At 46.6% G+C, this 15,187-nt stretch overlaps 1 protein-coding gene across 1 annotated transcript; it reads left to right on the plus strand.

Annotated features, from left to right (window-relative positions):
* The first annotated feature begins 524 nt into the window (after nucleotides 1–524).
* Nucleotides 525–7,668, plus strand: Dhh (desert hedgehog signaling molecule). Its single transcript, XM_005324905.4, has 3 exons — nucleotides 525–1,121; nucleotides 3,784–4,045; nucleotides 4,314–7,668. The coding sequence occupies exons 1-3, from the start codon at nucleotides 819–821 to the stop codon at nucleotides 4,937–4,939; spliced, it is 1,191 nt and encodes a 396-aa protein (XP_005324962.1). The 5' UTR covers nucleotides 525–818; the 3' UTR covers nucleotides 4,940–7,668.
* The last annotated feature ends 7,519 nt before the right edge of the window (nucleotides 7,669–15,187 follow it).

Genomic DNA, 15,187 nt, shown 5'->3' on the forward strand with positions numbered 1-15,187 from the left:
AAGTATAAATACCAAACTGTTCCTGGTTCTGGGGGCGTTCCCACTGGAAGACTATAAAGTTACTAGGGAAAATGGTCCCCTGGGATCCTTGCCTCCCATTCCTGCTTACTGCTGAGTGTGAAGAGAGAAATGGGGGAGGTTTGGAGAGAACCACAGAGAAGGGAGGCTCTGGTTGTATGCCCAAAGGGCTTGGCTGGCCTTGAGCAGAAATTGGAACCCATACTTCCTGGATGACAGCAGAGGGCATGGCCTGCCAGGGTAGGCTTTGGGAGAGCAAAGACCAATTCAAGGATCAGAGGAGAATGGTTTAGTTCCAAATTTAGGTTTGGAGGTAGAAGGATGCCTATCCAGGCAGCCAAGGACTGTAAAGCTACAAGGATTTCCTAGGCAGGTGTCTGCATGGTTTCCAGGATGGGACACACTTCAGTCTCGAAATGGAACAGTGGTGACCAACTAGATCCCCCGCCCGGGTGGGAGGGGGCGGGACGGTCCTGGCAAGGGGGGGCGGGGCTACTTAAGGCGGAGTCCGGGCATTCTGGCAGCACAGGAGTTGGGCAGCAGAGACTGGCTGGGCTGGCACTCACCCACGACCCCCCTTCCCTGCCATGGTGGTCCACCAGTAGCAGATTCCAGACCACCCCAACTCCCCGGGACCTTTGGGCAGACCCAGCGACAGCCAGGTGCGCAAAGCCACAAGAGCTCTAGCGCAAACTGGGGACAGCTCTGCCTGCTGTGTTCTCTTATGCTTGTGGAGATGCCCAACTGACAGGAGAAAAGAAGAAAAGAACGCTCCCTCTTGACCCACGCCTGCTGCAGCCATGGCACTGCGGGTCAGTCTGTTGCCCCTGTGCTGCTTGGCACTTTTGGCATTACCTGCCCAGAGCTGTGGGCCGGGCCGGGGACCTGTTGGCAGGCGCCGCTACGTGCGCAAGCAGCTTGTGCCTCTGCTGTACAAGCAATTTGTGCCCAGCGTGCCAGAGCGGACCCTGGGCGCCAGCGGGCCCGCGGAGGGAAAGGTGGCGAGGGGCTCCGAGCGCTTTCGGGACCTCGTGCCCAACTACAACCCCGACATCATCTTCAAGGATGAGGAAAACAGTGGCGCTGACCGCCTGATGACGGAGGTAAGAGGGCCTCGCCCCACCTGCGCCAGGGCATCCCCGACTTCTGGGAGGGTGAGGCTGCCTTCATCTACAGAGACCTTAGTCTTAAAGAAAAGACCTCCCCCAGTAAATTCCCTTTAAAAAGTAAGAACCTGGCTGGCTGGAGAGTGGTTAGGAGGTATCCCAACAGGGAAAGGCTGGGATGGGAAGGGGGGAGGAGGGACTGACTAGTGAGAGTGAAGCTGGGAGAGGCAGGGAGGGCGGGGAAAGGAGGATGGCGGCAGGCGAGACGGGAAATGGCTGAGGCGTGGACCGGGGGTCAGCCACCGAGCCAGGCAGGAAGGGCTGGGGTGAGCTGGGGGCCAGGAGCTGGCTGGGCAGCAGACAGAAGGCTCTACCCTTAGACTGGCTCCTGACCTTACTGTGGAAAAGCCCTCTGCGCAAAGAGACTGAAGGGGGTTGGGAAAGGGTGGCCAAGGATCAAGTCCCAGGGCATCTACCTGAGGAGGAGCTGGGCAGGAAATGTCTTTGGCATAGGAGAGGTTTCCTAGAAGCAGGACAAGGCTTTTCTAGGGTCTAGATGACAGTCTTGGTGTAAGAAGCAGTCCTCAGTGAAAAGAACAGGTGGGCTCACCTGAGTATCAAATGTTTGCTGGGTCCCCCAAGCTCAGTTTAGTTCAGAAGCTTTCCTTCAAATTAAAGAATTAAATTAAACTACCATTAGTGAGCATTTGCTGTAGACTGATATTGAACTGACCTAAGTGATATGGGCTATGCCTTGGAAGAGAAGGACCACCTCTGGCATGTGATAGTATCAGAAAAGGAAACTTGAAAATCACATTCCTCCAACCTCCCACCCCCACCCCTCACTTTAAATGGGAGAGCTGGATCCCAGGAGGAAAAGCAGTTTAATCAAAGTCTCACAATTAATTAGTGGCATTGCTGGGACTAGAATTCAGGACTCCTGACGTTAAGTCCTATACACTTTCCATTACACCACCTAATTGTGTATGAAGTGAGAAGGTGGAGGGAGAGGGAGGGGTACGGATTTCCTCTGATTAATTGCCATAGTTTTCCAGGTTACTTTGTTAGGAAAACCTGTCAAGGGGAGAAAGCATTTTTACTTGCTCCTGTACTGAAAGCCTTCCTCCTACCCAGAGATTGGGAAGGGTCTATTCCGTTTTTCCCCCTCCTTGGTCATAGAACATTATGGCCCTTTCCTCTGGCTGCCACCTGCAGTAGAGGAGGCAGAACAAGGGACAGGCACAGGAGGGCCTCTGACAGGCCTGGGAACCCCCTCAGTCCTGCTTATCTCCCACACCCTGGCTGCAAAAGGCCTCCATTGAGTTGGCTCTGCACTGGGCTGCTGCCCCCGCAGGTCAGGGCCTCCTTAGGGGACAAAACGGCGAGAAGTTGGAAGGAGCTACTGCTTTTCCTGTTCTCTCTCCCTCCACACCCCCAACCCTGCAGTTGCAGAGGTGGAGATGACTAGAGATGGGAGAGTGGGGGTGGATCCCCCTGGCAGTTTAGGAAAAAAACAAGTCTGAGGTGAGGGGTCTGGGAGGGAAGAAGAAAAGGAAACTGTCCTCTGCGCTCCTCCCGCGGTGTCCGTCCTATGGTGCGCGCCAAGGTCTCCAGCTCCCAGACAGGAGAGGCCAAGATAACTGTGGCCTCACTCCCCCAGGTGCAGACTTCCAGCCGCTGCTCCTTTTCCTCCTCTTCACTCCACCCTGCAGGGGGCCCCCCAGATCCGCGCAAGGGCAGCGCTGAGTATTCTCAGGTGCTACTCCCACGAGCATCTCTGCCCAGAGATTGAGGAAAGATTGAAGCTCTCGAGGCTGGCGGAGCCTTAGCTGGAACTGGGAGGACTGGTCACGCTGGGGGAGGGGACCTGGCGGGCCAGAGCAGGGATGGGAGGCGCGGCTTTCTGCCCTTTCCTCTCTATGAGCCGGGGCGGCTGAAAAGCGCCTTTGTGGCTGGAGCTGCTGAGTCCGCTTCTCCAGGCGCGTTCCCGGCCTCGGCCCGGGATTCTCGTTCAGTTAAGTCATCCTGGAGAATGGCCATTGTGCTTCGTGCAGCCCCCGCCACCCAACCCTTTTTCCAGCAGCCTTGATCCTGCACGGCTTCTCTTGAGCACCTCTGTGGGGGGCACCCAGACCACGAAGGGGTTAATGCTAGGGGCTGAAAGGAGGAGGAGGAAGGAAGGAAGGAAGGAAGCGATGCCCAGTGCCAGGGAAGGCCAGGGGAGGCAACGAAACAAAAGATGAATCAGGCGGAGGGAGGGCAGCCAGGGCCTGGGGCAGGGGCCAGGCTCAAACAGGGGCTCCTCTTGGGTAGCCAGGCCCTCCCTAACCAAACTCCACCCGCCCTCTCAACTCAGGTCGGGCCAAGGTCCCGGAACAAGTAGGGGCTAAAGGCAGCCATTTAAAATAGCCGAAGAGCTAGGTATGGGTGCCCGCTCTTAATCTTAGAGGTGACCCCATAGTTCTCCAACGATGCCCTGGCAAGGGAGTGCAGAAGGGCGACTACACCTATTCAGATCCTCACTTGCCCAGAACACTCAAAAACTGGTATGGAATGAACTGGGACCTAAGAACAAGGAATCAACGCTTCTATTCAAATCGTTTCGCCCCAGAGGTAATGATAGCGGTAGTGGGGAGACTGACTCCTTATTCTCTAACAGCGTTGTAAGGAGCGGGTAAACGCGCTGGCCATTGCAGTGATGAACATGTGGCCTGGAGTGCGCCTACGAGTGACTGAGGGCTGGGATGAGGACGGCCACCACGCTCAGGATTCACTCCACTACGAAGGCCGTGCCTTGGACATCACCACCTCTGACCGTGACCGCAATAAGTATGGTTTGCTGGCGCGCCTGGCAGTGGAAGCCGGCTTCGACTGGGTCTACTACGAGTCCCGCAACCATGTCCACGTGTCTGTCAAAGCTGGTACAGTACGGGGTGGGTGGTAAGGTCTGCCCAAAGGTGTTCCCATGAATCTACAATAGCCCTAGGGGAGACCAACTGGGAGTTAGTGTTGTAAACCACCCTTCCACTTCTGCCCAGATTAGGGACTGATCAGTGGGAAATATTGTACTATCCAGAACTGGGTGAAGTCTGCATTGAGCTTGACTCATATTTTTGAGAATCTACCACCGTTCTGGAGCCGCTGGTCTCGATTCAGTCCTATCTTTTTTTTTTTTTTTTTCCCTTGCAGATAACTCACTGGCTGTCCGGGCCGGCGGCTGCTTTCCGGGAAATGCCACCGTGCGCCTTCGGAGCGGCGAGCGGAAGGGGCTTCGGGAACTGCACGGCGGAGACTGGGTGCTGGCGGCGGATGCCACAGGCCGGGTGGTGCCCACACCGGTGCTGCTCTTCCTGGACCGGGATTTGCAGCGCCGGGCCTCGTTTGTGGCTGTGGAGACCGAGAGGCCTCCGCGCAAACTGTTGCTTACGCCCTGGCACCTAGTGTTCGCTGCTCGAGGGCCAGCTCCGGAACCCGGCGACTTTGCACCGGTGTTCGCGCGCCGATTACGCGCTGGGGATTCAGTGCTGGCGCCTGGCGGGGACGCGCTTCGGCCGGCGCGCGTGGCCCGCGTAGCGCGAGAGGAAGCCGTGGGCGTGTTCGCCCCACTTACTGCTCACGGGACCCTGCTAGTCAACGACGTCCTGGCCTCTTGTTACGCTGTTTTGGAGAGTCACCAGTGGGCTCACCGCGCCTTTGCTCCCTTGCGCCTGCTGCACGCGCTGGGGGCGCTGCTCCCCGGTGGTGCAGTCCAGCCGACTGGCATGCACTGGTACTCGCGCCTCCTCTATCGCTTGGCAGAGGAGCTGCTGGGCTGAATGCCCCAGACATAGAAACCTTGATACGCTTGATGAAACCCAATCGTGCTGGCTGAGATGTGGGGATGTGGGCACAGGCAATGCAGATTGGGAGGGTGGGAGGGTAAGGGAGAAAGGGGGCTCTATGGAAACTGCCTGCTTTAAGGTCAACTTTCAACAGAAAGGAGGTGATCTTTGGTCCTCGGTAGGTGGGGTTGATGGTGGCACCCTTAATGAGGACTGCTTAGCCTCTTCTTCCCCAGTGCCTTAGCCCCACCCGATAATTTTATTTTATTTACTATTTATAAATTGTAATATAAGGATCTGCTTGCCCAGCCAGCCAAGATGAGGCTGCCGTCGGGCTACAACATAGCTTTAATATTGTCTGACACAGCTAGCCAAATCTGACGTCCCTCATTTTTTCTGCAGGTGGGCTAATAAAGGGAAGACTTTTAGGAGCTTATTGGAAAACATCTCTATTCAGAGGGTAATTCGGAGGGGGGGGGAGATCAATCTTATTTCTGACTCCCCCTCCTTCCTCACAGCATCTTTGGGACCCTATTCCTCTTTTCAGAGCTGTGTCCCAATGCATTAGCAGAAAAGACCAGAAAAGTCATGCAAGTATTTTAGGCTGCTGGGGAAAACTTCAATGTGAAAGGAGAAGACCAGCATTCTTCCCCTGAGGTTGCATACCAACTTCTGTAGAGAACTTTGTCTGTCCTGGGAGTTGGAAAGCCCCTGCACCTCCCTTTTCTGTTTAGAGGGGCTCCCCTGTCCATATGGTACTCTTTAAGTATCTCAGTCCCCTATCTTTAGCAGTCCTGGCACCTCCCTCAAGGTCATGAATCAGCCTTGTCCCCATCTTACTGTGGTGGCACTCTTTAAGGGAGCTTTTCTTCCTTCCTTTCTTTCTTTCTTTCTTTTTTTTTTTCTTTCTTCCTCTTATTCTTTTTCTTTTTGGGGATGTCTCTGGGCCATCTGATAACCTGTGGGAATCCCTGGCTAAGAACTTAGAGTCCACACACAATTATAGGCAAAAGAAAGAAGCTAGAGGAAGAACTGAAATCTTTCCTTACTGCAGGGCTGCAGAGAACAAAATTGGCCTGTGGGTGGACAGCCTCCCCAGGCAAGAGCATGTGCCTATTACAACCTTAGCTCATTTTTCATCACCAGCCCTGGTTGTTGTTTCTATTAGCTTCTTCCATCATTCTTCTTCTTCTTCCATTATTCCTGGGCTCTGACTCTCTGTCCCAGGTATTTTGGGGAGTTCCAACACAGTAAACACCTGGAATCAAAGGAGGCAGGCGCCCCTGAGGTAGGAAGGAAAGCTCAGAAGAGGTTGTACTGCTCTGGAAAGGCAGCATCTGAGAGGTAGTCAGGAGTGGTTGATACTTAGGGGTGGGGGTGGAGCCTGCCTATAGCAGCTGTGCTGCTAAATAGATTGGTTTTGAGAATCTGAGCCTCAGAGCCTCTGAGCCCCAAGGGTCCTGCTATGTACCGCCCTCTGGTGACCATTAGGAGAATCTAGGCTTATGCCTGCAAATGGTTCTCTTCCACACCCAAGGAAAAGAACTATATTATATGGATGTGTATGCTGGACAAATGTATCTCAGGGCTTGTTAAGCTGCAGGGGTGAGCCACATGTGTCAGGAGCTTTCCAGAAGCCGTCTTATTTCCATTTAGAAAAGCCCTTCCAAAGAGTGGCACTTTTGCTTCCCTAGTGCATAGTTTAAGCTCTGTGGCTCATGGAAGTTGGAGGGGTAGCAGTCATATACCCAGAGTAGTCCAGACTCCCTTAAACATTGAAGTTGCCCCCTCATGTCCCTCACTCTTGTAATCCTTGAGTTTAATAGTCAAGAAGTAAAAGCAAATGGAGTTCCATGTAGTGCTTTAGAAAGGTAACATTTGGCAGTGAAATGTTTAGCTTTAGTGTCCTTCCACTCACTAGTTTTCTCAATCCACACCAGGTACCTGTTGCCACCCACCCTTTTCCTGATCTCAGAAACATACTCCAAAGCTGTGGACCTTTTTTACTTTCTTTCTAAACCTGGCCTTGTTCATTCTATCAGATTTGGTGTCATTCTTTTATGTCACCCATGTGATGATTAATCTGATAAACTATTTCATCTTTCTGGGTTGGTGGACTCTTTGTTTTTACTACCCTTCTCAGTTAATGCATGTATCCAAAAGGCTTGCTGAAAATAACACCATAAAATCATAATGATGATTATTCCTATAGTTTTAATAAGTTATACAGGGTGTTCTTTAGAGTTAAGAAACACTTCACTTGCTCTCTCTCAAAAAAAAAAAAATCATGACCTATTCTTAAGCAAGTTAAGTGTTCCATCTCCAGGAAGCAGGTGGGCATACTCAGCCACCCAACATCTTCCAGTTGCAACACCTCTTTTCATCAAAAAAGGGTAAGATCCTGACTGGGGAGTCAGATAGAACTGAAGATAATGCTATCTCCCTAACAGGATTGTTGATAAGGTTGTACTCGATATGAAATAGACACTTAGCAAATGTTTTCCATTCTTTACATCCATTTCTCACTGCCTTTGCTGCTTTTTGCTGTTTTTCTCCTTACCAATCCACTAAAAAGCATTATCAGTGCAAACTTTTCAGGGTTGAGTTATACCTACACTTGTTTGATTTTATGACACTCCTTTTTTCAGAAGGTGCTGTGTGACAGATTTGGGTTTGTTTTAGAACTAAGGTATAATTAAAAACAACCTTGTTTTGAAAATTTACTGAGCATTTTGTGATAACCCTGGCAAGACCTCTGCCTGCTAGGAAATCAAAATTAGAACCACTGTTTAAAGGTTCAGGTAATCCTTTTAAATTCATTCCTTTTTTTCAAGCAGGGTTTTCAGAACATCAAGAGTGTAGCACTGTGTTAGGCACCCCAAAACAAAAAGATTAACAAACAACTTCTTTCCTAGAAAAGGAGACATAAAGACATAAAATGTTTAACTACTAAAGCAACATTGTTACTTAATTGGGATTAGCTGGACCAGCAGTAAATGTAACAGTGGTACAGAGAAGGCCTTGTGATGAAAGGAAGGCCTGAATAGAGTATTGATGCTTGTGTAGGTGGACAAGGCTGGAAAGAGCATTCCAGGCACAAGGAACATCATGTGCAAGGGCTTGAAATCTGGGATTAAGATATGTAGCCTGCTGAGAGCAGAAAACTGGGAAGTGTAACAATATATAGCTAATGTTTACTAAGGATTTAATACATGTCAGGCCTTGTTTTAGCACTTTATCTGCATTCTGGTTAATCCTTGCAACTGTCCTCTGAGATGATATTACAGATGAGGAACCTGAGGCAGAGTTTTAATTCACTATCTTGGGTTGGGTACCACAGCCAGAGTGGTAAAATGAAGCAGAAGTATATGGGAAATAAAACTGCTCTGATAGGGGTGCTGGGGATATAGTTCAGTTGCCTCTCATGCACAAGGCCCTGGATTCAATCCCCAGCACCACAAACAAAAACAAAAACTGCCCTGATGGATGGGTCCAACTATGTGGGCCTTAAGCTACTGTTTACTCTTGCTCTTTCCCTTCTTTGAGTCATAATATAAAGTCCTTCTAGCTTTCTAACACTTATTTCTCTCTCATTTTATTGGCCTTTCTTCCTCCACACAGGATGTCTGACCTCCCACTAGGAGCTATCTGACCATCCAGTTAAGGAAATACATGTATTGTTTTCTGATAGGAATCCATGGGAGGCTAGCACACCCACACAAAGTATAAGAAGACCCCAGTTCTTTCTGGATTAGAGAAAGAGAAGGGAGGTTTTGTAATGGACTGAATGTTTGTGCACTCCCCCCTTCCTATATTCAAATTTTGAAGACCTCTAAGGAATTAACTCAGGTTAACTGAATTCATAAAGGTGAGGCTTTAATCCTAGGATTAGTGCCCTTTATGAGAAGAGATACCAGAACAGTCAGTGTGTCTATCTGTCTCTCTCTCTCTCCACACACACACACACACACACACACATACACACACACACACACACAAAAGGCCATGTGTGAGGACATATGTGAGAAGCCAGCTGTCTGCAAGCCACAGTCAGAAAGCTGCTATCTAGAGCCCTCATAGAAACTGAATCATGGGCTGGGGATGTGGCTCAAGTGGTAGTGCGCTCGCCTGACATGCGTGCGGCCCGGGTTCGATCCTCAGCACCACATACCAACTGAATCATCTAGAACCTTGACTTTGGACTTCTAGCCCCCAAACTATGAGAAAATAAATACCTGCTAATACCAATTGACCTTGGACTTCTAGCCCCCAAACTATGAGAAAATAAATACCTGGTCTGATATTTTGTTATGATAGCCCAAGATTAAGACAAGCTTCCAGGGCTGGGGATGTGGCTCAACTGGTAGCGCACTCGCCTGGAGTGCGTGCGGCCCGGATTCGACCCTCAGCACCACATATCAACAAAGATGTTGTGTCCGCCGAGAACTAAAAAATAAATATATATATATAAAAAAAAGACAAGCTTCCGGAATTTTTTTTGGGGGGGCAGCTAGGAATTAAACCCAGGCGGGTGCTTCACCAATGGGTCACATCCTCAGCTGTTTTTTCTTGGGGGGGGGTGCTGGGGATTGAACTCAAGTAATGCAACCACTGAGCCACATCTCCAGCACTATTTTGTATTTTATTTAGAGATGGGGGTCTGAGTTGTTTAACACCTTGCTTTTGCTGAGGCTGGTTTTGAATTTGTGATCCTCCTGCTTCAGCCTCCTGAGCTGCTGGGATTATGCTGCATCCAGCCCCAGCCCTTTTCTCTCTCTCTCCCTCTTTTTTTTTTTTTCATAATTTTTTTTTTAGTTGTAGCTGGACACAATACCTTTATTTTATTATTTTATTTTTATGTGGTGCTGAGGATCAAACCCAGCACCTCACACATGCTAGGCAAGTGCTCTACCGCTGAGCCACAACCCCAGCCTCTTACCTTTTTTTTTTTTGTGGTGCTGGGATTGAACCCAGGGCCTTGTGCATAGAAGGCAAGCACTCTACCAACTGAGCTATATCCCCTCCCCCTTACATTTTATTTTGAGACACCGTCTCACTAAGCTGCTTAAGCTAAATTGCTGAAGCTGGTCTTAAACTCTTGATCTTCCTGCCTCAGCCTCCCAAGCTATTGGGATTATAAGTATGTGCCACCATGCCAGCTCTGGCTCTGAAATCTTTAAAGGAGGAAGAGTCTAGTGCTAAGATAGGGTCTTTACTTAATGAAAATAATCATCTCTCCTTGAAAAATTAGCATATCTGATATAAAACTTGACATGTTTATCCCTGACTATGCTTTTATGATCTGTGTTATATTAGAGAAGCTTTTTTCTGAGGCTGGGAGATTGAGGCAGCTGTCTGTGGAAAAGAAAGCTATAGGTAGTCAGGGTCTATTTCTCTGCAGGGGATTTTGTGGCCAATTAGCACACTCAAACCCTCCTTTCCCTGTTATTGTCTCTGTATGGGACTTGGTTGATGTATGTACATGAGAATCTCCAGGAGAGGGGGATCTTTGATTCAATAAGGATTTACTGCATGCCTACTATGTGCCATGTGTTATGCTGTATGTGGGAATAGATTAGTAAAAGCAGGTGTAGACACAATTCCTTCCCCTCATGTTTCTTACATTCATCTTACAAGACAAGCATAAATTGTTTGAATGTTGTTGAGTGTGGTGAAAGAGATTGATAGAGACATTTAAGCTGATACCTGAAGGAGGAGTCAAGTTGTTCAAGCAGAAAATATGGCATGTGCAAAGGCCTGTATAGTTGAAGAGTATGAATAAGATGAAACTGAGAAGCATCAAGAGGTTCAATCTAGCTAGAGGGAGATGGGATCTATTTAAGGATTTTAAATTTTATTCTGAAGATGAAACACAATTATAGAATTTGAAGCAGGGGAATAACACTCTGAAGGGAATAAATAAACACATTTTACTATTTTTATTTTTGGTACCAGGTATTAAACTAAGCCACATCCAAAGACCTTTTAATTTTGAGACAGGGGCTCACTAAGTTGCTTCAGGTCTTTCTAAGTTGCTTTGGCTGGCCTGGAACTTGTGATTCTTTTGCCTCAGCTCCCTGAGCCACTGGTATTACAGTTGTAAGCCACTATGCCCAGTGAACAGGAGTTTTTGGATAGTCTTTATCCCAAAACAGATTGGTTCTCATCTCACTTTCCACCTTAGGAAATGCTCCCACTCCCATATACAATGTGCTATGGGAGCAGATGAGACAATATAGGGAAACTGGAGCAGATTAGGGTAGGATAGAATAGGATGAGAAATGCAATATAATTGAAGCCAATATACCTCACCCTGGCTTTGCTTCTCTCAGAAACGTAAACCCAAATTGTCTCTCAGCTTTTCTTATTGGGACCACATAATCTGAGAACACAGTTGCCTGATTTCTTACCAGAACTTGCGACTCTGCCATTTTCTTTTGCTTTCCAGTGATTGATTGAGCAGAGTCTTGGTTTACCTTGGAACTGATGGCCACAAGCTGAAGCAGACTTACTACCCTGAGATGAGAGCCAGGTCTGGGCTGAATACTGAATATTGCAGCTGCCCCAGGAACAGCTGGTTAAGCCCTCAGCAGCTGCAGCAGTTGGGATTCCATCCAATATTTGAACTGGGATTAAAACCATTTCCTCCACACACAGCCCTTCCTTGTTCTAATCCATAGCTTGTCTACAGTCATCTCATAGAATCTTTGAGAACAGATATAACAGATATCTTTTCTTACTAAAGTGGAGTCACCCACCTTCTTCTGGATGCAGTAAGCCCAAAGCACACAGCCTCATTTCCCTCATTTTTTCTATCCTTCCATAAACTGGTCAGGATGGAGTATTCTTGAATTGTATGATATTCTGTAAAAACTATTAGAATTGTTTAAAGATGGAGGGACTTCTTTGGTGTGGTGAGGTGGTAGATTTCCTTTATCTTTCAAGAACTCTACAACAAGGCTTTCAAACTCTTGGGAGTGTTTTGGGGAGAATCAAGAATCATACTAGTGGCCAGGATTGGTAGCACCCACCAGTAATTCCAGGGGCTCAGAGGCTCCTGGATTGCAAGTTCAAAGCCAGCCTTAGCAATTTAGTGAGGCCCCAAGTAACTCAGTGAGATGCTGTCTCAATATAAAAAATAAAAAGGGCTTGGGATGTGACTCAGTGGTTAAGCACCCCTGGGTTCAATCCCTGGTCAAAAGAAAAAAAGAATCATACAAGTGGTTGTTACTTTCACACTCACTGCTTTTCACTGAACCTACAGTTAAAAACAATAGGACTGTATTTTCTGTTTGATTCTTACTCATCAGTTATGTAACCTTGAGGAAATGTTGTGTGAGATGCCAGAGCCATAATGAAGTGCTCTCCAGAGGATGAGAAAAGAGGAGGTGCTCAAGACTTAAGGCAAATTAGGGCTAACCCTCTAGCTCAGTGGCAGTTTTGCCTGGTACATGTGAGGCACCAGGTTGGATCCTCAGTACCATATAAAAGTAAATAAAATAAGGGCATGCTGTCCATTACAACTACAAAATGAATAAAAAAAATTGGTCATAGGGCTGGGGATGTGGCTCAAGTGGTAGCGCGCTTGCCTGGCATGCGTGTGGCCCGGGTTTGATCCTCAGCACCACATACAAAGATGTTATGTCTGCCGAAAACTAAAAAATAAATATTAAAATTCTCTCTCTTTAAAAAAAATAATAAAAATAAATCCTATCTCTTCCTTTCTACTTTAAAAAAAATTGGTCATAAAAAAAAAAGACTTAAGGCAAATTAATACATGAAGGGACAGGACAGCTCCTCCAGATCCAGAGACTTGACTCCAACAAACAGTTACCAAACCCTGCAAGTACTAATAGGCCTGTACCATGCTAAGGATTTGTGATATTTTTCTTTTATTTTTAATTTTTTTGTTGTTGTTCTTGGGGCTGGGATTGTGGCTCAGCAGTAGAGCGCTCGCCTAGCACAGATGGGACCCGGGTTTGATCCTCAGCACCACATAAAAATAAAGGCATTGTGTTAATTTTTTTGTGAGTGTTGTACATGCACTGAAAGCCTTTATTTTATCTGTTTATTTTTATGTGGTGCTGAGGATCAAACCCAGTGCCTCCCACATTCTAGGCAAGCGCTCTGCCACTGAGCTGCAGCCCCATCCCTCTTTTTTTTTTTTTTTTTTCCTTTTGGTACTAAGGATTAAACCCAGGGGCACTTTACTGCTGGGCTACATCCCCAGCCCTTTTTAATTTTGATTTTGGGGCAGGGTATCACTAAATTGCTGATACTGGCATAACATTTTTATCCTTTTGCCTCAGCCTCCTTAGTAACTAGGATTATAGGCATGTGCCACCATGCCTGGCTCCCATCTGAATTTTAGCACATAGTCCACACTCAGAAAATGCTCCAAATACAGAGTCCACTCTGTATTTCCAGATCAATCTGTTTTCACTCTTCCCTTAGAATTTTTCTTTTTCCCTAGCACCTTTTCAATTACCTTATCAAAACTTCTTTTTTTCTCTCTCTCTTTATCACATACACAAACACTCTCTCTCTTTCTCTCTCTCTGTCTTTTTCTGTCATTAAGGTTTCTTCCTCTATGCGTCTAACTTCCACTGTGATGTGAGAATGTAATTTTGCCTTCTAATCTTTCATTCAACAATTTCCCCTACTATGTCTTTCATGGCACACTCAAATGGGGGAATTGAGGAGACTATAATGAATGGGCTATTCATAAAGTTGTGGACAGGGTGAAGAGGTACCAACAAGAGTGATGAAGCATTCTGAGTGGCATCAGTGGGAGCCATTACTACCCCTAGGACTGAGAAAGGTGGGATATGAAAACCCAGAGAATATTGTAATTAGCCACAGCTGTTGGATGAAGGAGAGAATCTGTGGCCTCTGGAGGAGGAGCATAGCCACGTCAAGAGTGGCTCAGCCAAACAAGGTGATGCATGCCTCTAATCCCAACCACTTAGAAGGCTAAGGCAGGAGGATCAAAAGTGTGAGGCCAGGCCAGGTAACTTATGAGCACTTATCTCAAAACAAAAAAATAAAAAAATAAAAAAGCTGGGGATGTAGCTCAGTGGTAGGTCACCATGGGATAAATCCCTAGCAACACATAGACACAGACACATAGACACACACACACACACACACACACACACACACACTAAGCAAGCATACAGACCAAAATGTAAATCTAAGTCTTTAGATTAGAAAGGAAAGTGAGAGGGAGCATCTGAAAGTAACTTATTAGCTAATTTAGACATAAGAAACAGCATGTTTGCATTTTATCTAATTCAACATCAGTACCTCATTTTTATTTTATTTTTAATATATTTTAAAATTTGTTCTAATTAGTTATATATGACAGTAGAATGCATTTTGATACATCATATATAAATGGAGTACCACTTCTCATTCATCTGGTTGTACATGATGTAGAGTTACACAGGTCATGTAATCACATATGCACATTGGGTAATAATGTCCGATTCATTCTACTATCATTTCTACCCTCATGCCCCACTCCCCTCCCTTCATTCCTCTCTTTCTAGTCTAAAATATCTCTATTCTTCTTCTGCCATTGTGAATTAGCAGCTGCATATCAGAGAAAACATTCAGCCTTTGGTTTGCTTAGCATAATATTCTCCAGTTTCATCCATTTACTGGCAAATGCCATAATTTCATTCTTTTTTAAGGCTGAGTAATATTCCATTGTGTATATATACACCACAATTTCATTATCCTTCATCTGTTGAAGGGCACTTAGCTTGGTTCCATAGTCTAGGTATTGTGAATTGAGCTGCTATAAATATTGATGTGGCTGGATCACTATATAGTATGCTAATTTTAAGTTCTTTGGGTATAAACCTACAAGTGGGATGACTGGGTCAAATGGTGGCTCCATTCCAAGTTTTCTTAGGACTCTCCATACTGCTTTCCAGAGTGGCTGCACCAATTTGCAGTTCTACCAGAAATGTACGAGAGTACTTTTTTTCCCACATCCTTACCAACATTTATTGTTGCTTGTATTCTTGATGATTGCCATTCTGACTGGAATGAGATGGAATCTCAATGTATTTTTTTTAATATTTATTTTTTAGTTTTAACTGGACACAATGTCTTTATTTTATTTATTTGTTTTTATGTGGTGCTGAGGATCAAACCTAGGGCCTCGAATGTGCTAAACAAGAGCTCTACTGCTGAGCTACAACCCCAGCCCCTCAATGTAGTTTTGATTAGCAT

Source organism: Ictidomys tridecemlineatus, chromosome 6 (assembly GCF_052094955.1).
Source record: "Ictidomys tridecemlineatus isolate mIctTri1 chromosome 6, mIctTri1.hap1, whole genome shotgun sequence".
NCBI lineage: Eukaryota > Metazoa > Chordata > Mammalia > Rodentia > Sciuridae > Ictidomys > Ictidomys tridecemlineatus.